Raw genomic sequence first — 18,086 nt, forward strand, 5'->3', positions numbered from 1 at the left:
ATTCCCCTTCCAGGCTCTCCCTTCTGGCTTTGGAAGACTCAGCTGCAGGACACAAACAATCTAGGGCTGCTGGGCTGGAGCTGCCGGGGCCAGGAGGAAGGTGGGGATGGGGGCATGGCCTGGTGGAGCAGCTGCTGGAGGCACTCACCGTGGAAGGGCTCTGGCAGAGCTGTTCTGTAGCATCAGTGACACCTGGCAACTGCATTCACCAACCCGGTTCCTGAGGAATTCCAAAGATCAATAAAGATCAAGAGGCCCTCTGGGCAAAGGGCCTGTTCAGTGTGGACTTGATCACAGGCTGCTGGCCAGCGGGGAAGATGGAAGTTGCCAGCTTGACTGTGACATTCACCCCAGCCTTAGATTTAGGGCAGGACCCTCTCACTCTGTGGTCACCCTTTATTTTCTCAGCTCTTATTTAAAGAGAAGAATTAAAAAAGAATGTCTGGACAACAGCTAAGGCAGGCATCCAGAAGTAGGAATACTTTTCTGTAAGTATATAATATAATTATTCAATCAATAAATCACTCACTCAACCAATAAAAGGGGAAGGAGAAAGGCTAACCCTGCTGGGGACTGTGATGGAGCAGCTCGGTCTAGACAGGCCCTGGTGGTGGGCCTGCCCAGTGACCTTGACTCTGACTCCGTGATCCCTTAACGTGGAGGTAGTTCCTTTCCCTCTCTTGCTCGGGAATGGAAGCACCCTCAACCCCCACTCATTGATAATGCTCTCAGATCAGAACTTTTTGTGTTAAAAACCCAACAAGTGTTTTCCTACACGAGTGGCCCTTTCTCTTCTTCCTTCAGGTGGGGAGGGCTCTGGATTCTTCGTGTTCATAAACCTGGTCAGTCTCCCGCTGGTGCACAGAGGCTCAGGCCCTCTGCTCAGGGGAGGGGCTGTACCCTGCCTGGCTACAGTGCAGTGGATTTGCAGCAGATTGTCCCTCTAACCCCATAAGGCTGCCACCTGCTGGCATTTCTGAGCTCTGACCAGCCAAGAAGGTTCTGCTCAGGCTAGGGGAAGGGGTGGGGGCAGGTCTGCAAGCCAGAGGTGACTAGTGATGGTTATAACAACTAAATTTCATACAGCACCCTCCAGCTTTCATGACACCCACACGCAGTTCTTTCTTGATATCCACAGCATGCAGAGAGGTATAGAGCACTGCCATGCCCAATTTAAAGATAAGGAAAGGGGGCTCTGGGGTGGGACCCTCAGGGTCTCTGACAATAGTGCTCCCACTCATGCCCCTGGATGTGGCCATCTCACTAGCACTCAGACCCAATAGCAAATGTGCCAAGCTCTGTGACAGATTCTTTACATGAGCCATCTCATTTAATCTTAGAACAGCTCTGTGAGATTAGAGTCAGCACTGTTTTTATAAGGTAAGAAAAAGGAGGCTTATAAAGGTAAAGTGGTCCAGGCGTAGTGGTTCATGCCTGTAATCCCAGCACTTTGGGAGGCCGAAGTGGGAGGATTGCTTGAGCTCGCAAGTTTGACGCCAGTTTGGGCAACATAGCAAGACCTCACCTCTATTAAAAAATAATAATACTAAGGGTCAAGGTTAAGTAATTTGCCTAAACTCACAGCGGGGTTGGGACCTGTGACCCTATGACCTTTGCACCCCACCCTACTGTGCTTATCAGTACAAATCTGGTCTGGGACATGTGTGTGTCCATGCACATATGTAGATATCAACCATACACATGATACACACATATACTGGTCTAGCTGGTGGGCACCTGCACCTGGAGGTCTGTGTTTGGGAATATGTGCACATATGAGTTACATCCACCTGGACAGGCATCTGAGCATGTGTTCTTGTGCATTCTGCTGGCATGTGTGGGTCTCCACCTCACTCTACAAGGCCTCCCTTCCAGTGGACGGACACTGGCAGCCCATGGCCTGGCCCAGGATTCTCAGGGGCTCTGGGGCGCTGCTCACCCTTGGGTGCTGGCACCCATTTGAAGCAAGGAGAAGCCAATTGTTGCTATCCTCCAGCCTCCCCTCGCCTGCTGGGCTCCCCTCGCCTGCTGGGCTCCCCTCGCCTGCTGGGCTCCTCTCCTTTGTCCTTCTCCCCAGTGCCCTCGTGCTGTCCCAGGCTGTGCTGATGCAGGTGCCTTCCTGACTGCCTTAGCTCTTTCACTCGTCTCTCCACCCTGGCCATGCATCCCATAGCCTGTCCCCTCCCAGCCACCCTCCTCAATGCTCAGGCTCTCAGAAGGCACAGATTCAAGGTGCAGGGAGTCTCAAGTCTGGAGAATTTTGAGTTCAGGGTGTTCCTTTGCTCAACAAACAGCAATTAGAAACCTCATGGGTGCCAGGCCCTGGGAAGACGAAGAGGTCCTCAGCGTGCCCCGAGTTCTCAACACTCAAAAAGGCTTATGGGCTTTGGGTGAACTTGTAGAATAAGCATGTGAGGTCACCCTGCTTCTGCCAGGCTGCTGGGCAGTGTCAGGCCACTCTTTTCCTACTTTTAAGCACAGCCTTGTGGTGCCTGGGTTGACATGGAGCAGGAAGATGAGATGCCTAAGGGCTGTGTTTTCCTGGCAGCCCTTTCAGCATCTCCTCAGCAGAGTTTCCTCCTGTCACCAGTAGAACACAGCCCAGATGCAAACATCAGGAGCAGACACTGCCCAGATGGCTGCTTTACCCCAGCTGGACTCCTCTGAGGTTTTGGTGGTGGCCAGCCCTGTGCCCCAAGCTGGAGTAAGCTGATTCTCCCCATGGGGGAAGCAGGTAAGGGCTTCTGTCACTTTCCATGACCTGTGCTCAAGGTGGGGAGCACAGACTCAGATAAGCTTCCCAGGGGCTCCTGCCCAATCTACCCCCAGGCCTTACCCTGTGGCACCCAGCAGTCTAAGGGGTCAGAGGAAGGTGGAGGACTTGGGACACCAAGGCTGACCCATTAAGTGGAACATCCAGTGGCGAGGGTGATCTAGTGGTAACCATTCCTACAGCCATACACTTAAATCTCTGCTGGGCCTTAAAGACAAACCATGGGTTCATTTTCAGCCTACAAAGTTCATAGTGGCCTCCTGCCTGGGACCCACACTTCAGATCACCTAAGCTGCTGGAACAGGGTCTTGGGGCCATCTTTGACATCTGCACATAACCCGGTTATAAAATCAGGGCCGGGGCTGAAGATGAGGCCCCATCCCAGGAGCTGCCACAGAGCATATGGGGCTATCATCCTATAAACTGAACCTTTCACAAACGAAGAGTCCTTTTGCCTCGGCTTACTAAGCCCTGAATAAGAGTCCCACTCTGCTTACAAAGCCTTGGATCCTGTCCCACCCTGAATCTTCTACCTCTTGGATAGGTTCTATATGGAAAAATTAGTTTAAAGAACTAATTTCAGCTGGGCGTGGTGGCTCACACCTGTAATCCCAGCACTTTGGGAGGCTGAGGCAGGCGGATCATGAGGCCAGGAGATGGAAACCATCCTGGCTAACACAGTGAAACCCCGTCTCTACTAAAAATACAAAAAAAAAAAAAAAAAAAAATCAGCCGGGCATAGTGGCGGGCGCCTGTAGTCCCAGCTCCTCAGGAGGCTGAGGCAGGAGAATGGTGTGAACCCGGGAGGTGGAGCTTGCAGTGAGCCCAGATCGTGCCACTGCACTCCAGCCTGGGCGACAGAGCGAGACTCTGTCAAAAAAATAAAAAAATAAATAAATAAAAAAGAACTAATTTCCTGGCAAGAATCAAGTGTTTCAAGTATTCCAGCTGGAATTTTGAACTGACTTTTTGTCATTTCCCCTTTTGGTACAGTAGACAAGAGCTAGGAAGGGAAGAGAGGCAGAAACTACTCACCCATACCTGCCTCACAACCCTAGCAGGTACAGGCAGGATCTGCCCACCCCTCTGCCCCTGCACACCAGACCCCCGGCTTCCTCCCAGCCATCCAGTCGTTCCCCTCGAAAGGCACCCTGCTCTAGGCCTAGGTCGCTGGAGGAGCGAGGTCTCTGGCAGGCCTGCCACGTACCCTCAGGAAACTCTCCACTGACTTGCTTCTTCTCAGGTGGGGACAAAGCCAAGGCCAGGGCAGTGGCCTCCGAAAGGAATGAAGAGGCTGGACTTTGGGGAAGAAAAAGAGGCAAAGGCTGCAGGCTGGAGGCTCTAGTGTGGTTTCCCAGGTCCTTCCAGTTCCCTGTGCACTTGGGAAAAACTCCCCATGCAGAGCCATAAGGAATGGAAGAGCATCTGATTTAAGTCAAAAGATGAGGGCTTGAACTTGGGCTCTGTTACTTGCCTTTGGGTGGCCACAAGCAAGTCCATAACCCTGAGACCTCAGTGTTCCCCGTTATTAAATGACGATGAGGTTGGATAACTTCTGAAGCCCCTTCCTGCTGGGACAGTCTAAATTTTATGACTGTCCCCGGCTGGCCCCAGACAGTCTGCCTGCCGACCTCCTGGTGCACGTCTCCTCTCTGGCCTGGCAAACTTCCCACAGCCCTTTGCTTGGCTCTGCCCCCACCCCACCCTTTCTTGCTCGGCCTACTCAACAGCTAAGCCTTATCACATTTGCCAAGACTCAGCCTTCCTTTTCCATCAAAATCCCCAAACAAGCTCATCTCCTCTAGGATGTCTGGCTTGAGTAATGTTAAGTATTATCTCAAAGTGCTACTCCTTCTATACTGACGAGATCATCAGCAGGTATTTTTACACATCATCGGTTTCCATTCTTTGTACTGACCTAGGGGGTAAGCGTGTACCTTCTCCCCATTTTGGAGGCAGAGTGGCCTTCCTGGTAATAACTATTCAAGCATAATGCAAAGGCAGTTGATGCATTCTGAGTGTACTGCTAATAATAGTAGGGTGACCAGCAGCTCACAAGCATCCCATCACTTGACCGCAACAGACATGTCATTGAGCTCAGCTGAGATTAGCCTTGCCTAAATCAGCAGAACTTTATAGGAGACCCAAAGACTCCTAAGAAATAATGAAACTGCTTTAAAAAAAACTAGCTATTTTTAATAGTTATTAAGTATTGGGGTGGTTTGTTATGCAGCAAAAGATAACTGATACAGGTATAAAGCACATGGTCACAAAGGACCTAAGGGGATGGGGTACATATTGGGTTTTGCAGTAGCCTCGGCCTTTAGCTCTAGAGCCTATTTGTAGCTCAGAGCTGTGAACATGATGGGCTCAGCATGGGGAGATGCTAAAATACAGGCGAGAAAGCCCCTTGCAAAGTGGTCAGGCACCCGGGCCTGGACAGGTCTAACCATCCTCAGGATGTGGCATGACCTCCTATTTGTAGGTTAGGTGCAAACAAATGATCTTCTTCAATGCTTACACCAACCCCAGGACCCACAGAAGGCATTCTGTCTCCATCAATCCAGGGCTGGCATAGGATTTTAAGAGACAGGGCATTTTCAAGGTAAAAGAGCATTTCTGAATCACATTCATCTAATAAATAGCTACCCAATGTAGACTATGGGCTCGCCACTGTTCTAGGCCTGGAAATATAGCAGTGTGCCTCATGGAGCTGACCTTCCCATGTAACCTAGCAAGACCTTGAAAAGGAGAGAAAAAAGTAATGGGGAAAGTTAACCTCCCTCTGGTAGTTTTAAAATGTCTGCAAATTCTTTTCTCCAAGAGGTGGAACTGAATTTACCTCCCCTTGAGTATGGGCTGTACTTAGTGACTCACTTCTAACAAAGTTGGAAGTGATAGTGTGTGGCTTCCAAGGGTAGGTCTTAAAAGACAGTGCAAGCTCCAACCTGGGCTCCCTCTTCGATCACTAGCTCTGGGGAAGCCAGCTGCCATCCTATAAAGACACTCAAGCAGCCCCACGGAGAGGTCCACAAGACAAGGAGCTGAGTCCTCCCACCAACAGCCAGTGAGGAGCTGAGGCCTCCCACTTACAACCAGTGAGGAGCTGAGGCCTCCTGCCACAGTCACAGGAGTGAGCCTTGGAAGCAGGTCCTCCAGTGTCACTCAGGCCTTCAGAGACTGCAGCCCCTGCTGACATCTTGACTGAAACTTCAAAATCATCCAGCTAAGCTGCTTCCAAATTCCCAGCTGGGAGATGATAAATGTTTCAAGCTGCTAAGTTTCAGGGTAATTTGTTACACAGCAATAGATAACAAATGCATTCCCCCATCCCCCTGCTTTTCCAACTTTGATCCATTCCTCCTTCCTTCATACTCACCATACACCACATAATGGGGGAACAATGATGTAACAAGACAGGATTCTGGGGAACTGAGCTCAAAAGGGAAGGTTCTAATGAACACTTGCTATACTGAAGTGGAAGAAGCAAAACTTGTGAGCAGCACTGAGCCCGCACTTGCTTTACCTGGAAGTCCAAGCCCCACATCGGTTTGTGCTTCTTCTGGCTTCCCAGACCCAGGTTAGGGGAGCTAAGAATTTGGAGGGAAGGGTTAAGGGAGGCTGGCCGGACATGCAGACTCACTTGAGCAGGATCTCATACTGGCCGGCATGCCAGGGCTGCACCTTCTTTAGAACCAGGGTGAACACGTCCTCATTCTGAAGCACCTCGAAGTGGCCAGTGTCTTTGCAGAGGGCTTTGCCATCTCGGAGCCAGTGCACGGTAGGAAAGGGGTCACCAGCTATGGCGCAGGAGATGAGGACACTCTGGCCCAGGGAGGCTGTCACTGAGCGAGGCTTACTGATGAACCAGGGCTGGGTGCCATCGTGAGGCTCTGGAAGTTGGCAAAGGGCAGAGCTAAACAGGGAGCCCCTCAGCAGGCAGTATCCACTCAATTCTCCATGGAGGTGAAGGATGGGAAGATAGCATGTCACCCAAGTAACAGCTTGTCCAGAAATAACTGTGATTGGATACACAAACGCAGCATACCCTTCTCGTTGCACATCCATCTCGGATACATTCTCAGAGGATAATATTAACACGACTGTATATCCAACGTAAGGGGAGGTAGCCCAGAAGGCACAGGGGCACCGAGCCAGGTGCTAATGATCTGTATCCAATGCGTGTGATTAAGAGTTGTCACTCACTTTATGTGTGCTTAACTTGCCTCTCCTCTTAAATATGTTATCTAATGGATAGGATAGCAAGGACCCTGTTAAGCCCATAACTCACCTCAAAAGCTATCGCTGCCAGATTGTTAAGTGTATTACAGATTTCCCTCTTAGTACTCTATGCACCTTGGCACCAGTAACCCAGAGAGGGCAGGGACTTCAGAAAGCTGGGAAGGGCAGCCCCACTCAATCAGAGCTTGTGATGTTGGACAGGGAACTGGCCTCTGGGGCTGGGGTGGGACTGAGGGAGGAGAGGGCCCACAGTGGGAACAAAGTAGTCTCATGTGGTTTCCTTGCCTCCAAATCACTTTTGGAGGGGCTGCAGCAGCATCTCCTTCCCACTCGCTCTGAGTGGGTCAGCCTCACCTTGTACCGTGAGCACGGCCTGGGTGCGGACCTCTCCAGCGCTGTTCCAGGCCTCGCAGGTGTACGTGCCCGTGTCCTCCGGGAACACTTCCTGGATACAAAGGCTGTGCTGAGTGCCTCTCTGTTCAAAGTGGAAGTCCTCTGACTCTTGGATCTCATTTCCATTGTGCAGCCAGATGACTTCAGGGGGTGGATTCCCTGAGCCAGGAGGAGGGGAAGGGGGACTGGTTAGGGAGGTCCTCCCCGGCTTTGTAGCAACTCTGCACTGAATACAGTGATATTGGATGAAACACTCCAACAACTCTCTATGCTTCCACTTCCCCATCAGTAAAATAGGAATTCGAATAGGATCTACCTCGTGGGTTTGTAGGGAGGACCTTAAAATTTGAATAGAGCAACTGAGAACATCTTCTGAGATTTGGGAAGTTCTCACATAATTTTTTTTTTTTTTTTTTTTTTTTGAGACAGTCTTTGCTCCGTCGCCCAGGCTGGAGTGCAGTGGCGCGATCTCGGCTCACTGCAAGCTCCACCTCCCAGATTCATGCCATTCTCCGGCCTCAGCCTCCCGAGTAGCTGGGACTACAGGCGCCTGCCACCACACCCAGCTAATTTTTTGTATTTTTTAGTAGAGACGGGGTTTCACTGTGTTAGCCAGGATGGTCTCGATCTCCTGATCTTGTGACCTGCTGCCTTGGCCTCCCAAAGTGCTGGGATTACAGGCATGAGCCACTGTGCCCCGCCCATAATCTGGTTTTGTACCAGTCTTCAAGACCTTCCAGCTACACTGGCCACACTATATTTTCAAATTAATCTCTCACTGCTCTGCTCTATGGCCATGTTCTTCCTCTGGACCATTTAATCATGAAACCAGAAAATCCTACCCAGAGAAGGCAGAAAAGAGAGGACAAGAGTCTCCATTTCTTTGGGTGCATCACCTGATGGTCCCATCTGATTTTCTGGTGTATCAAGGATCTGAGTGTGTCCTCAGAGAGCAATACCCATTGCAACCAAGACCATTTTCATGTTAATCCCTGAGAGAGAGATGCAGAGACAGACCTGACACTTGGACGGTCATAGTGACCTGGCTTCCATCCATGACTTTGAGATCAGAGAGGCCCTGCAGGAAGATGGGTGCAGTGGGCTTGCTGGGAGCCACAGGCAGAAGGTACTCGCTCTTCCCACTACTCTTCTTTTCTGTGTGGTAGAAAACAGAACATGGGGTGAACATTCATGCATTCATTCAACAAACACAGACTGAATAACCACTTGGTACATGACTGTGTTGATGCTCAGGTTCCCACCAGAAACTGGCAGCTAACAGATAAAGAGTGTTTGGAGTTTCTAGAGATCATTAGGAACAAGATGCCTCCCATTTCTCTGCTTGGCAATGACGATGTTCTTGCCTGATAGCCAGGAATAAACAATGAGTTCTTACAAGTTTGTGAGTTTTTAAAAACATTTTATTTATTTTTCAGATAAATGATATGCTCACGTGGCACAAAATTAAAAAGGTACCAAAGAGTATGGAAAGTCTCCCTCCCACCCCATCCCCAGTGATCTCTCCTCAGAGGCAAAGAGTTTTCAGTTTCTTGTTCATCTTGCCAGAAAGGATCTACGTGTATAACATATAGAAGCAAACAGGCATTTATTTTCTTCTTAAAAAAGTAAATGAAAGCACATTATACAAAATGATTGGCATCTCTTTAATTTAACAATACATCTTGGTGTCTCTCATAAGACAGAACTGAAGAGCTTCTTTGTCATTTTCTATAATTATATGGTGCTCCATTCCCATCCTAGGAGGTTTTAAGCACCTCACAAAAGCCAAAGACACTACACTCATTAGAATGGCTAAAAATAAAAAGACATCACATCCCAGGAATTGGTCTTGACAAGGATGTGGAGCAACTTGCAACTCTCATACATGGCAGGTGGTACAGAACCTTCTGAAAACAGTTTGGCAGTTTCTTAAAAAGTTAAACATATACTTCCCTTAGGTTCTAGTCATGCTACTCCTGGGTATGTCCCCAAGAGAAATGCAAGCACATATCCATAAAAAGTCTTGTACACAAATGTTCAGAGCAGCTTCATTCACAATAGTGCAAACTAGAAATGACCCAAATGTCCATTAACAGGTGAGTAAAACAAATTGTGATATATCCACACAATGGAATATTACTCAGCAACAAAAAAGAATGAACTACTGAGGGTACCACAACAGGGATGAATCTCACAATAATTATGTTGAATGAAAGACACCAAGCTGTAGTCCCAGCTACTCGGGAGGCTGAGGTGGGAGGATCACTTGAGCCTGGGAGGTTGAGGCTGCAGTGAGCCATGATCACACCACTGCACTCCAGCCTGGGAGACAGAGCAAGAATCTGTCTAAAAAAAAAAAAAAAAAAAAAGGAAGATGCCAAAGAGAGAGTACATGTTGGATGACTCCATTTATATAAAATTCTAGAAAATGCAAAGTCCAGTGACAGAAAGCAGGTCAGTAGTGGTGTGGGGCAGGTGATGGGGGGTTGGATTATAAAGGGGCATGAGGAAACATTTGGGGGCAATGAGAATTTCACTTTTAAAAATCATGGCAAAGGTTTCATGTGTGTGCATATGGCAAAACTTACCAAACTGAACAGCTTAAGTCTACGTGGTTTATTATACATCAATAATACCTCAATAAAAACTAGGAGAAAAAATCAGTTTCTCTGTGAGAGGAAGTGTGTGGGCAAGTCAAGGAGGAGGGTGAGAGGCCTGGCCCCTCACTCACATTCAGTTTCTTGTGGAGGTGGGTGAACAGCCTTTCCTCATTCTTGGAATCCCCGCCTCACAGGAGCTGAAGGGGAGGGGGCTGCAGAGTGGCTGGCCCTGCCGTCCACGTCTCACAGGGGACAATCCTGGTGCAGGACAAGCCATGGCTGCCCAGCCTCTGGTCTCTCCCTTGGTCCTGTGAGGCAGGCAGCTTGACTTTTAGTAATGGCATTTTAGCATTTTTTGTTTTTGTTTTTGGCAGGTGCAACTGTTGAGAAGGGGAGGGTTAGGATATCTCTAACTTAAACCCTAAGTTTCTGGGGAAAGGGCCGCCGGCATTTTGGGTTCTTATCAACACAGGACCACAAATACTAGACCTTCTTCAAGAAGCGGAGCCATGGGGAGGTTTCCAGGGTATGTAATATATCTGGGCAGGTGTCACCTCCAAAGTTGCCACTGAATTTTTATCCACTGCCACTGAAAATGAAAGCAGGCCTACTGTAGAACTCTCCTAGCCCAGCCTCTGGGAAACTGGATGGGGAGAGGCTGGGAAGGCCCAGGAGGCTGGAGGAAAACTTCCCCCAAAGCAGGTGCAGTTGAAGGGTATGGAGCCTGAGTGTGAGAGCAGGTAACTCCCCACCGTCCCCTTGGAAGATGGGGCTCTCAGGCCCCTGCTGCTCTCTGGTGCTGCTGACTCAGCGCCGCAGCCTTTGATGGAGGGCTGCCAGGGGCCTTGGCAGAAGGCTCCGGGAGTGGGCTTGGGGGCACAGGATTGGAAATGCATTGATTTGTCTCGTTTCTCTCACTAGGCTGCAGCAGTCAGGAGAGCTGGCTGCCTCAGGAGAGTTGAGGAATTTCCTGTCTTGCACAGACTGAGAAGGCTCAAGGACAAAATGTTTTTGTCTTTCCACATCACTCCCTGTTCCTGCCTCTCTGCAATCTCAGCGAGTCCCCAGCCTTATAGAGCTTCATGCAGATGGGCTCAAATTCCTAGATGCTATGGAACGTCACCAACTCCAGCGCACTCCCTTTTAAGCCTGTGGCAGTCTTCTCTTCAACCCCACCTTCTCTGGGTTCTTCCCACAGCCCCTGTTTCCTGGTCTGGGGGTTTGGCAAAGCCAAGTCACCCTGTGAGTCTCAGCCATTGGGGACTAAAAGCCTATCTGCCCCTCTGTCCCCTGGGAGCTCAGAAGTATGCATGAAAGGGTGGCCTGGGAGCTGCCTCCCACCTGGCAGCTCACTGGTTCCACCTGCAGCTGTGGAGGGGATCCTGGCCTCAGGCAAGTCTCTGCCTCCGTCTGAAGCCCCACTTCCTCATGTGTCTCTAGGGGAAGTCATGGTATTATCGCAGGACTTTGGATAGTTTTAAAGAGGTAATAGGTAAAAATACTTTGTACAACCACTCATTATCAATGAGAACATTTGTATGAGGCTGGCATGAGAACTGACTCACATTTATCCACTTGGGCTCAATTACTTGATGGGTTTATCAGCAGCCAAAGAACAAATGCAGTCTGGGCCTCACCCAAGGATTATGGACTCATTTTTATATGACCCGAGGCAAATACTGTTATGAATACAAATGTGTTGCTTAAAAGTATCATGGGATATATCTCAAAGTAAATTGAGGACAAGCTTTCATTGCACCCCCTCCAGGAGATGAGTGAGTGAACTTGGGGGAAACCGGCCGATCAGCAGACATTTAGTTCTGGTGTCACTCATTACCTCTGGCCCTGCATTTTGTTCCCCAAAGCCCTACAGCAAGAATGAAGGGAAGATGGAAATGATTGAGAGTGAATGTTCAGAACGCGCCTGTTCTCAGACCGGCAAGGTGGGACCCAGTCCCAACTCACCACTCCACTGTACTGGTGTAGAGACCAGGAGAGACTTAACTAAGGGGAAGTGACTTGGCTAACATCATGGGGCCAGTGTGGGCAGACCCAGAGCTCATGCCCAGGCCTTCTGACGACAAGGCTGGGATGTTACGTAGGCGTCTCTTCAAAGGGAACCAGTCTCCTCCAACGGTGCCCATGGTGACCGCTCCAGGACAAACACACTGTCAGCTGACCCACATCCTAGATCCTTGACAACTGAGAAAAACTAAAGCAGAACAGAGACAAGCCAGGTGAAAAGGGCAACACGTGTGTGTGTGTGTGTGTGTGTGTGTGTGTGTGTGTGTGTGTATTTCAATTCATTCCAAAGCCAAACAAATTATTCTGGCTCATCTCTGGCCTCTAGACTCTATCAGTTTATGCTCACTCTTCTGTGGACTCAGGTAAAATACGAAGGGACAGATGGAAACTGGCATTCTTAACTCATGGCCCTGGCTGTGTGATCTGAAGCAACCTTCCCAAAGCAAGCCTTGGTGTTCTCTCCTCCAAACTTATGGCAACATAATACTGAAAAGTATGATGTCTACATCATCAGTCTAATGCATGGTAATATTGCAGGGTTTTAGATGATTAAAAAATAACATATAAAACAGCTAGAACAATACATGGCACACAAGAAGTATAAAAATCAATGTTTTCTGACTTTCCCAACCCAACTGACTCCTTTGGTTGTGAAAATTCAATCTGATAATAACTACAATGAGAAAAACCCCCCAAACCAGAACTTTCACATGACAGTGATTCCTTATAGAGCCCAGCGCTCCAGGATTCCAAAAGATGTTCACAGCTCATTCAGTGTTATCCTCAACATCTCGAAAGTATTGGGTAGATTGTGTCTCTTTTACAGTGGAGGGAGTTGAAACTCAGAGAAAGAAGCTCGCCTGTCCTAAGGCCTGGGGCTGCGATGCCCCACGAGGAGGCGGATGCTGCTGGCGGGGTCCTGGTCTGGGTGCTTTCCCTTGACCGTCCTGGGAGCAGAGGCAGGTCTCAATTCTGCGAGGAGCTTTCTGTCATCATATTCATGTCCAGAGCTACCCATTACCCCGGGAGTCACTCCTCTCTGCTTGTTCTTGGCCTCCTTGTAGCATCATCCTGGTTTAAGGACCAGGCTCTGAGGCAAGAGGCCCCCAGTGGCAAGGCTGTCTCAGAGAGCCCGAGCCTTCTTCATCTTGGGAGGACATACACTGGCCATGGCACATAAGTAGCAAGGGATGCTTTGCTGGGACCCAGTGACAGACTTGCCCAGCTCAAATGGGGCCACACTAAATATACCCTGGTTTTCCCCACAGCTGTGCTTCCTTCTGCTCTGCTGAGACTGAGCCCAGAGAGGGCCTTCTTTCTGGAGTGCAGAAAGGGCTGAGTCTCCTTGTTTTCCTTGTGTAGGATTAAGGATTTAAAGTGCATTTATTTGTTGCTTTGTTACTTGGTATTAGCCAATTCATTCACAGACTCAGTCATTAAACTGCCACTGTCCCATTTTGACAGAATGGAAAAGGACTGATCGGGCTGTCCTCCAATGTGAAAGACAAGCACAATGACTAAGGATAAGCCAAAGCAGATGCTGACAAGTAAAAACGATGCCATATAGACGAAGCTGTTAATAGGACCTAAGAAAGAGCAAGAATGGGAGAAAGGGAAGAATAGAGAGAAGAGAAAGAAAGAGAGGGAATGTGAGAAAGAGAGAGGGGGGAAAAGGGAAGCAAAGGAAGGGGGAGAGAAGGAGAGACAGAGATAGATATATGCACCCCCCCCCCCCCGCTTCATGATTCTACTGACCCGAGGAGTTTTTCTGTCCTTGCCATTTTGGCTGTTTTTGACTCATTAGAAGTTGTTTTTGAAGCCAGTTCCTAGTCATGAAACTAAACATGAAATGATTGCTCTGGTGAAGCAAAAGCATCAAACAAATGACCTATCAGGATCCCAGAGCAGCCATGCAGAAAGCCCATGGGCTGAAGCAAGTGGGGGCCTGGTGCTGCTGCTGATCGACTGGGCTACTATGGGCAGCTGACATCACCTCCTGAGCATCACTTTCTTCATCTGTAAAGTGAATTTGCAAGTGTCAAGTGGAGTTGTTGTGAGAATTAAATAAAACAAGCTAGCTTTTCTAGCCAATTAGACTTTTCCTATCAAAACAATTCCTTCTTAAAAACAAATTGATGTAGTTTTACTTTAAAAACCCTAATATAAATTGATACCCAACATGATGTTTTGGAAAGCTTTTATTTAGAGGACGAGTTAGACACCCACAAAACGGGAGCAGTTTGTTACCTTGTGCACTCATTCTGCTTATAAAATAACCAGTAAAGCCTCTTCTTCAAACCCAGCACCAGGAGCAAGGCCTTTACCTCCTCTAGGACCTGACACTAGGAACCCACTGCTGCCTTTGTCCTGGTGGCTGGCCAGGATCTGGCATTTCCTTCTGCACTACAGTAATTCTCCTGTCTTCCCTTCACAGCCCTTCCTTTTCTTTCTGTGGTTTCAGTAGGAAAAACAACTAAATTCTGAATTTCTCCTTATAAGTGTGTTTTTCTACCTGCCAACATTTGCTGATCAACTTGCTACTTTCTGAAGACCCATGCTCCTGGATCCAAATTTGCATTCAATGCACGTTTGCCTTCATCTTGGATCTACTAAATATTTTCCTTAGGCTTTGAACATAAGCTGTATTCCTTAGTTATTACAATGCAAAATACCATTCCAACAGCAATTCTGATTCACTCCAAACCCCGTTATACTATGTAAATTCAATAAATCACCAGTTGAGGGGGCACCATGGAAGCACAGTTCCCCCATCTTTCTTTATTTGGAGTTCGAAATCCAGCATGGTCCAGGGATCACCACCAGCCTCCTCCTTTCCCTAAATTCCAGGATTGTTAACTCTGGAGGATTCATCAAAGGAGAGTTACATTCTCCCTGCTGACATACCGCGCAGCCCCTTTCCACTTCCAGGGGGTTTGTGCAAGCTGTAAATCCCCGGGGCATCTGAATTCCCCTTTAACAAAAGGCTGTCTCCTAACCAAAGAGAACCTTCTTGAAGTCAGCAAAATGGCTACTTTGTGGCATTAAAAGGATTTTTCCTCCCATAGCGTTGTTCTCTTTTGGCCTCCCTTCCTCCCAGAACTTAAGAAGCAAATGGGAAGAGAAGTGTGCGAGGAAAAGAATGAAAGGAACAATGACGTATAATATCCCAAAAAAGATCTCTGACCAGTAATAATAGGGTTTCTAGCTGGGAAGCAAAGATCACTGAAACCACAGCCTTCTCACTGTCTTAGAAGTTATAATTACACTCTAAACATAAAGGTATGGCATCCAAACCACCCACTGTTCCCTCCCAGTGCAGGCCTGGAAACCACACTCTTAGTTACACTGTCATCACATGGGTCACATTTTGCCACTAGGAGCTCAATGCTGCGATTCTGGATAGCATTCTTGATCTGGGACTCCATGTAATTATGACTGACTATGGACTGTAGAGGTGGAGAGCTATAAAGCTCTATAATGGCCCTATTAGTAAAATGAGGCTCAAGTTCTATGGTATGGGCACAAACGTACACGTATATGCTCAGAAGTCTTTCTGTAACACAAAGAACCCACGTGGCACACAAACCCAATTCTGTACTCAACCTACATAAAATGAAAATATTGGTTATAAATTTTAACATGTAATTAATTGCTTGCCTTCTTAGAGTTTAAAGGCTTGTGGACAGATGTTTTGAATAAACTAAGCTTCTTAATATATATAAAAAAGGCAAGTTAAAACTGGTATTTATTCTTCTTCAATATATTTTTCTGTAGCCAATGTAAGTATTTAAGAAGTTTTCAGTGTTTTTAAGCTTAAGGAGGTCAGGATCCACACCTTATGTTAACTGGATAGATTGTATAGTGTCCAAAGTACCTGTGCATAACCAGGGAAGACAAAGGAGGTGGCTCCAGGCTGCCCTGCAGAGTGCCTGGTATTAATCTGAAAACAAACTGTGCCTCTGCTCATTGCCAAGCAAACGCTGACTTCACTGATGCCTGTTGTCTTCATTAGAAGCTCTGCCTCAAAACAAATACTCTAATAAATATGCTTGTTATATTTTATTATCTATTCTAGAGATCATCTTTTTATCTTTCTAACTTACCCACATTTGATGTCCTTAGATGCCTTAAACAGGCCCACCAGGCCTTCAGTTAAATCAACAAACCATTAGGCTGAGAAACTATGTCAAAATGGGCACAACTAGCAGGCTATTAATAAATCTAGACACTTAAGAATTTTAGCCTTGACAGAGATACTCCAGGGGGAAAAAAATTTAAAATATTCTAGTCCAAAGAAGCCCCCAGCAATGACTCAGTCCAAACACCATGAAATATATACTGTATTTCAGATCTTCCTGGGCTCTGCAGGAATTTGAATTAATCATCTTTTAGACTCATCCTGGGTCAGGAGGAAAGACATTCATTGCTTTGTTAACTATTGGGGAATTTTTTTTCCCTAGCCTGTATTGGAGAAAGAAGGAATATTTGTTGAGGGACTCTTTTTTTTTTTTTTTTTTTAAGACAGGGTCTTGCTCTGTCATCCAGGCTGGAGTCCAGTGGTGTGATCACGGCTCACTGCAACTGCAGTCTCGACCTCGCAGGCTCAAGCAATCCTCCTGCCTCAGCCTCCAGAGTAGCTGGGATTAGAGGCGTGGGCCACCACATCCGGCTAAGTTTTGTGTTTGTTGTGGAGATGGTGTGTCGCCATGTTGCCCAAGGTGGTCTCGAACTCCTGGACTCAAGCGATCCACCCGCCTTGGCCTCCCAAAGTGCTGGGATTACAGGAATGAGCCACTGCGCCCAGCCGTGTTGAGGGACTCTTGAAGGTAATTTGCAGATTTCCTGCACACCCTAATGGGCACTGAGCCCCCAGAAAAGCGAGGAATTCTAGGGAATGCCTCCTTGCACTGCAGGGGAGGTTCGGCAACCTCTGTGCTCTCATCCATTCAGGGAATGCATGCTCCCATGGCAGGCCTGGCTCTACACACAGTACGATGTTGTCCCTCCCTGCAGGGAGCTTACAGTCTGGAGAGGAAGATAATTAAGCAAGTAGAGTAAAATGAAAGTGAATTTTCACGGAGTAAATTGTTTCCTCCTCACCTCCAGAGGCCCAGCATGGTGTGCCCCCGCCTTCTGAACTCACTTTCTATCACACTGCCCTGTCTACTTTGCTGCAGCCACAGAGGCTGCTGTCTTGCTGCTCCTCGAATGGGCCAACCTTGCGCCTGACTCAGGGCCTTGCACTTGCTGTGCTGCCCGCCTGGAGCTCTCTTTCCCCAGGCCATGGACACCTCTGAGGCTTCCTCACAGCACTAAAGATGCACCCTCTCACCCTCCTCGATTCAGGCACCCACTCACTGGCTTTTTCTCTTTATAATTACTCCTTTGTGACCTGCTCATGTTCTTAACAGCGCGTGCCAGCATTTGAAATGAGGCCAGGTGCTGATTGCTACCGGCATCCCCATCAGAATGTAAGCACCCTGCAGGCAGGGCCCTCAGCTGTCCTGTCTACTGCAGTTTCCCCAGAACAATGCCTGGCACTGATCAATATAGGTGTGCAGTAAAGACTTGTTGATAAGTAAGTGTAATACTAGAAGCACACGGTGTTCAGGGAACGCATTCTGGGGTGATTAGGGTAGGCTTCCCAGAGAAAGTGACATTTGTGGGAGTTTCCAGGATTTGGAGAAGAAGAGAGTCACTGAGGAGGGGAGGCAGAGAAAGCATGAAGGGCTGGCCGCAGAAATCGTGTCTGGGGGCTGCACCAGCAATCTCGATGATCGCAAAATATCGGCATAAGGCGAGAGGTGAGAAAGAGCCCCTGCCTCTGGCCTTTGGCACAGTATCTGCTGAGCTCTCAGAATAAGCTTGCTTCCAGCGGAGCTGCCCCTCAACCACCTCCGAGAGAAGACAACTGGAGGGACACGCGTTGCTGCATGGCGCCACCTTGTGGCCAGAGCCCTTGGAAGCAGGCGCGTGTATCTATGGCTCGTGTCTGGTTGGACCCCTCCCTCCTCTGATTCTCTGATGGCCAAACAAACAAACAATACTGTAGC

General features: G+C 48.2%; 1 protein-coding gene across 7 annotated transcripts in view; it reads right to left on the reverse strand.

Moving 5' to 3' along the window:
• Positions 1 to 18,086, reverse strand: part of MYLK (myosin light chain kinase) — a 285,888-nt gene that overhangs the window by 89,655 nt on the left and 178,147 nt on the right. For all 7 annotated transcript variants that reach the window (XM_030802237.1, XM_030802243.1, XM_030802239.1 and 4 more), the window contains 4 exons: positions 8,426 to 8,563; positions 7,370 to 7,567; positions 6,417 to 6,666; positions 149 to 220 (listed from right to left, as the gene is read on the reverse strand). In XM_030802237.1, the coding sequence (XP_030658097.1) occupies positions 149 to 220; positions 6,417 to 6,666; positions 7,370 to 7,567; positions 8,426 to 8,563 (658 nt within the window). The remainder of the gene's footprint in view (positions 1 to 148; positions 221 to 6,416; positions 6,667 to 7,369; positions 7,568 to 8,425; positions 8,564 to 18,086) is intronic.

This window comes from Nomascus leucogenys, chromosome 21 (assembly GCF_006542625.1).
Source record: "Nomascus leucogenys isolate Asia chromosome 21, Asia_NLE_v1, whole genome shotgun sequence".
Taxonomy (NCBI): domain Eukaryota; kingdom Metazoa; phylum Chordata; class Mammalia; order Primates; family Hylobatidae; genus Nomascus; species Nomascus leucogenys.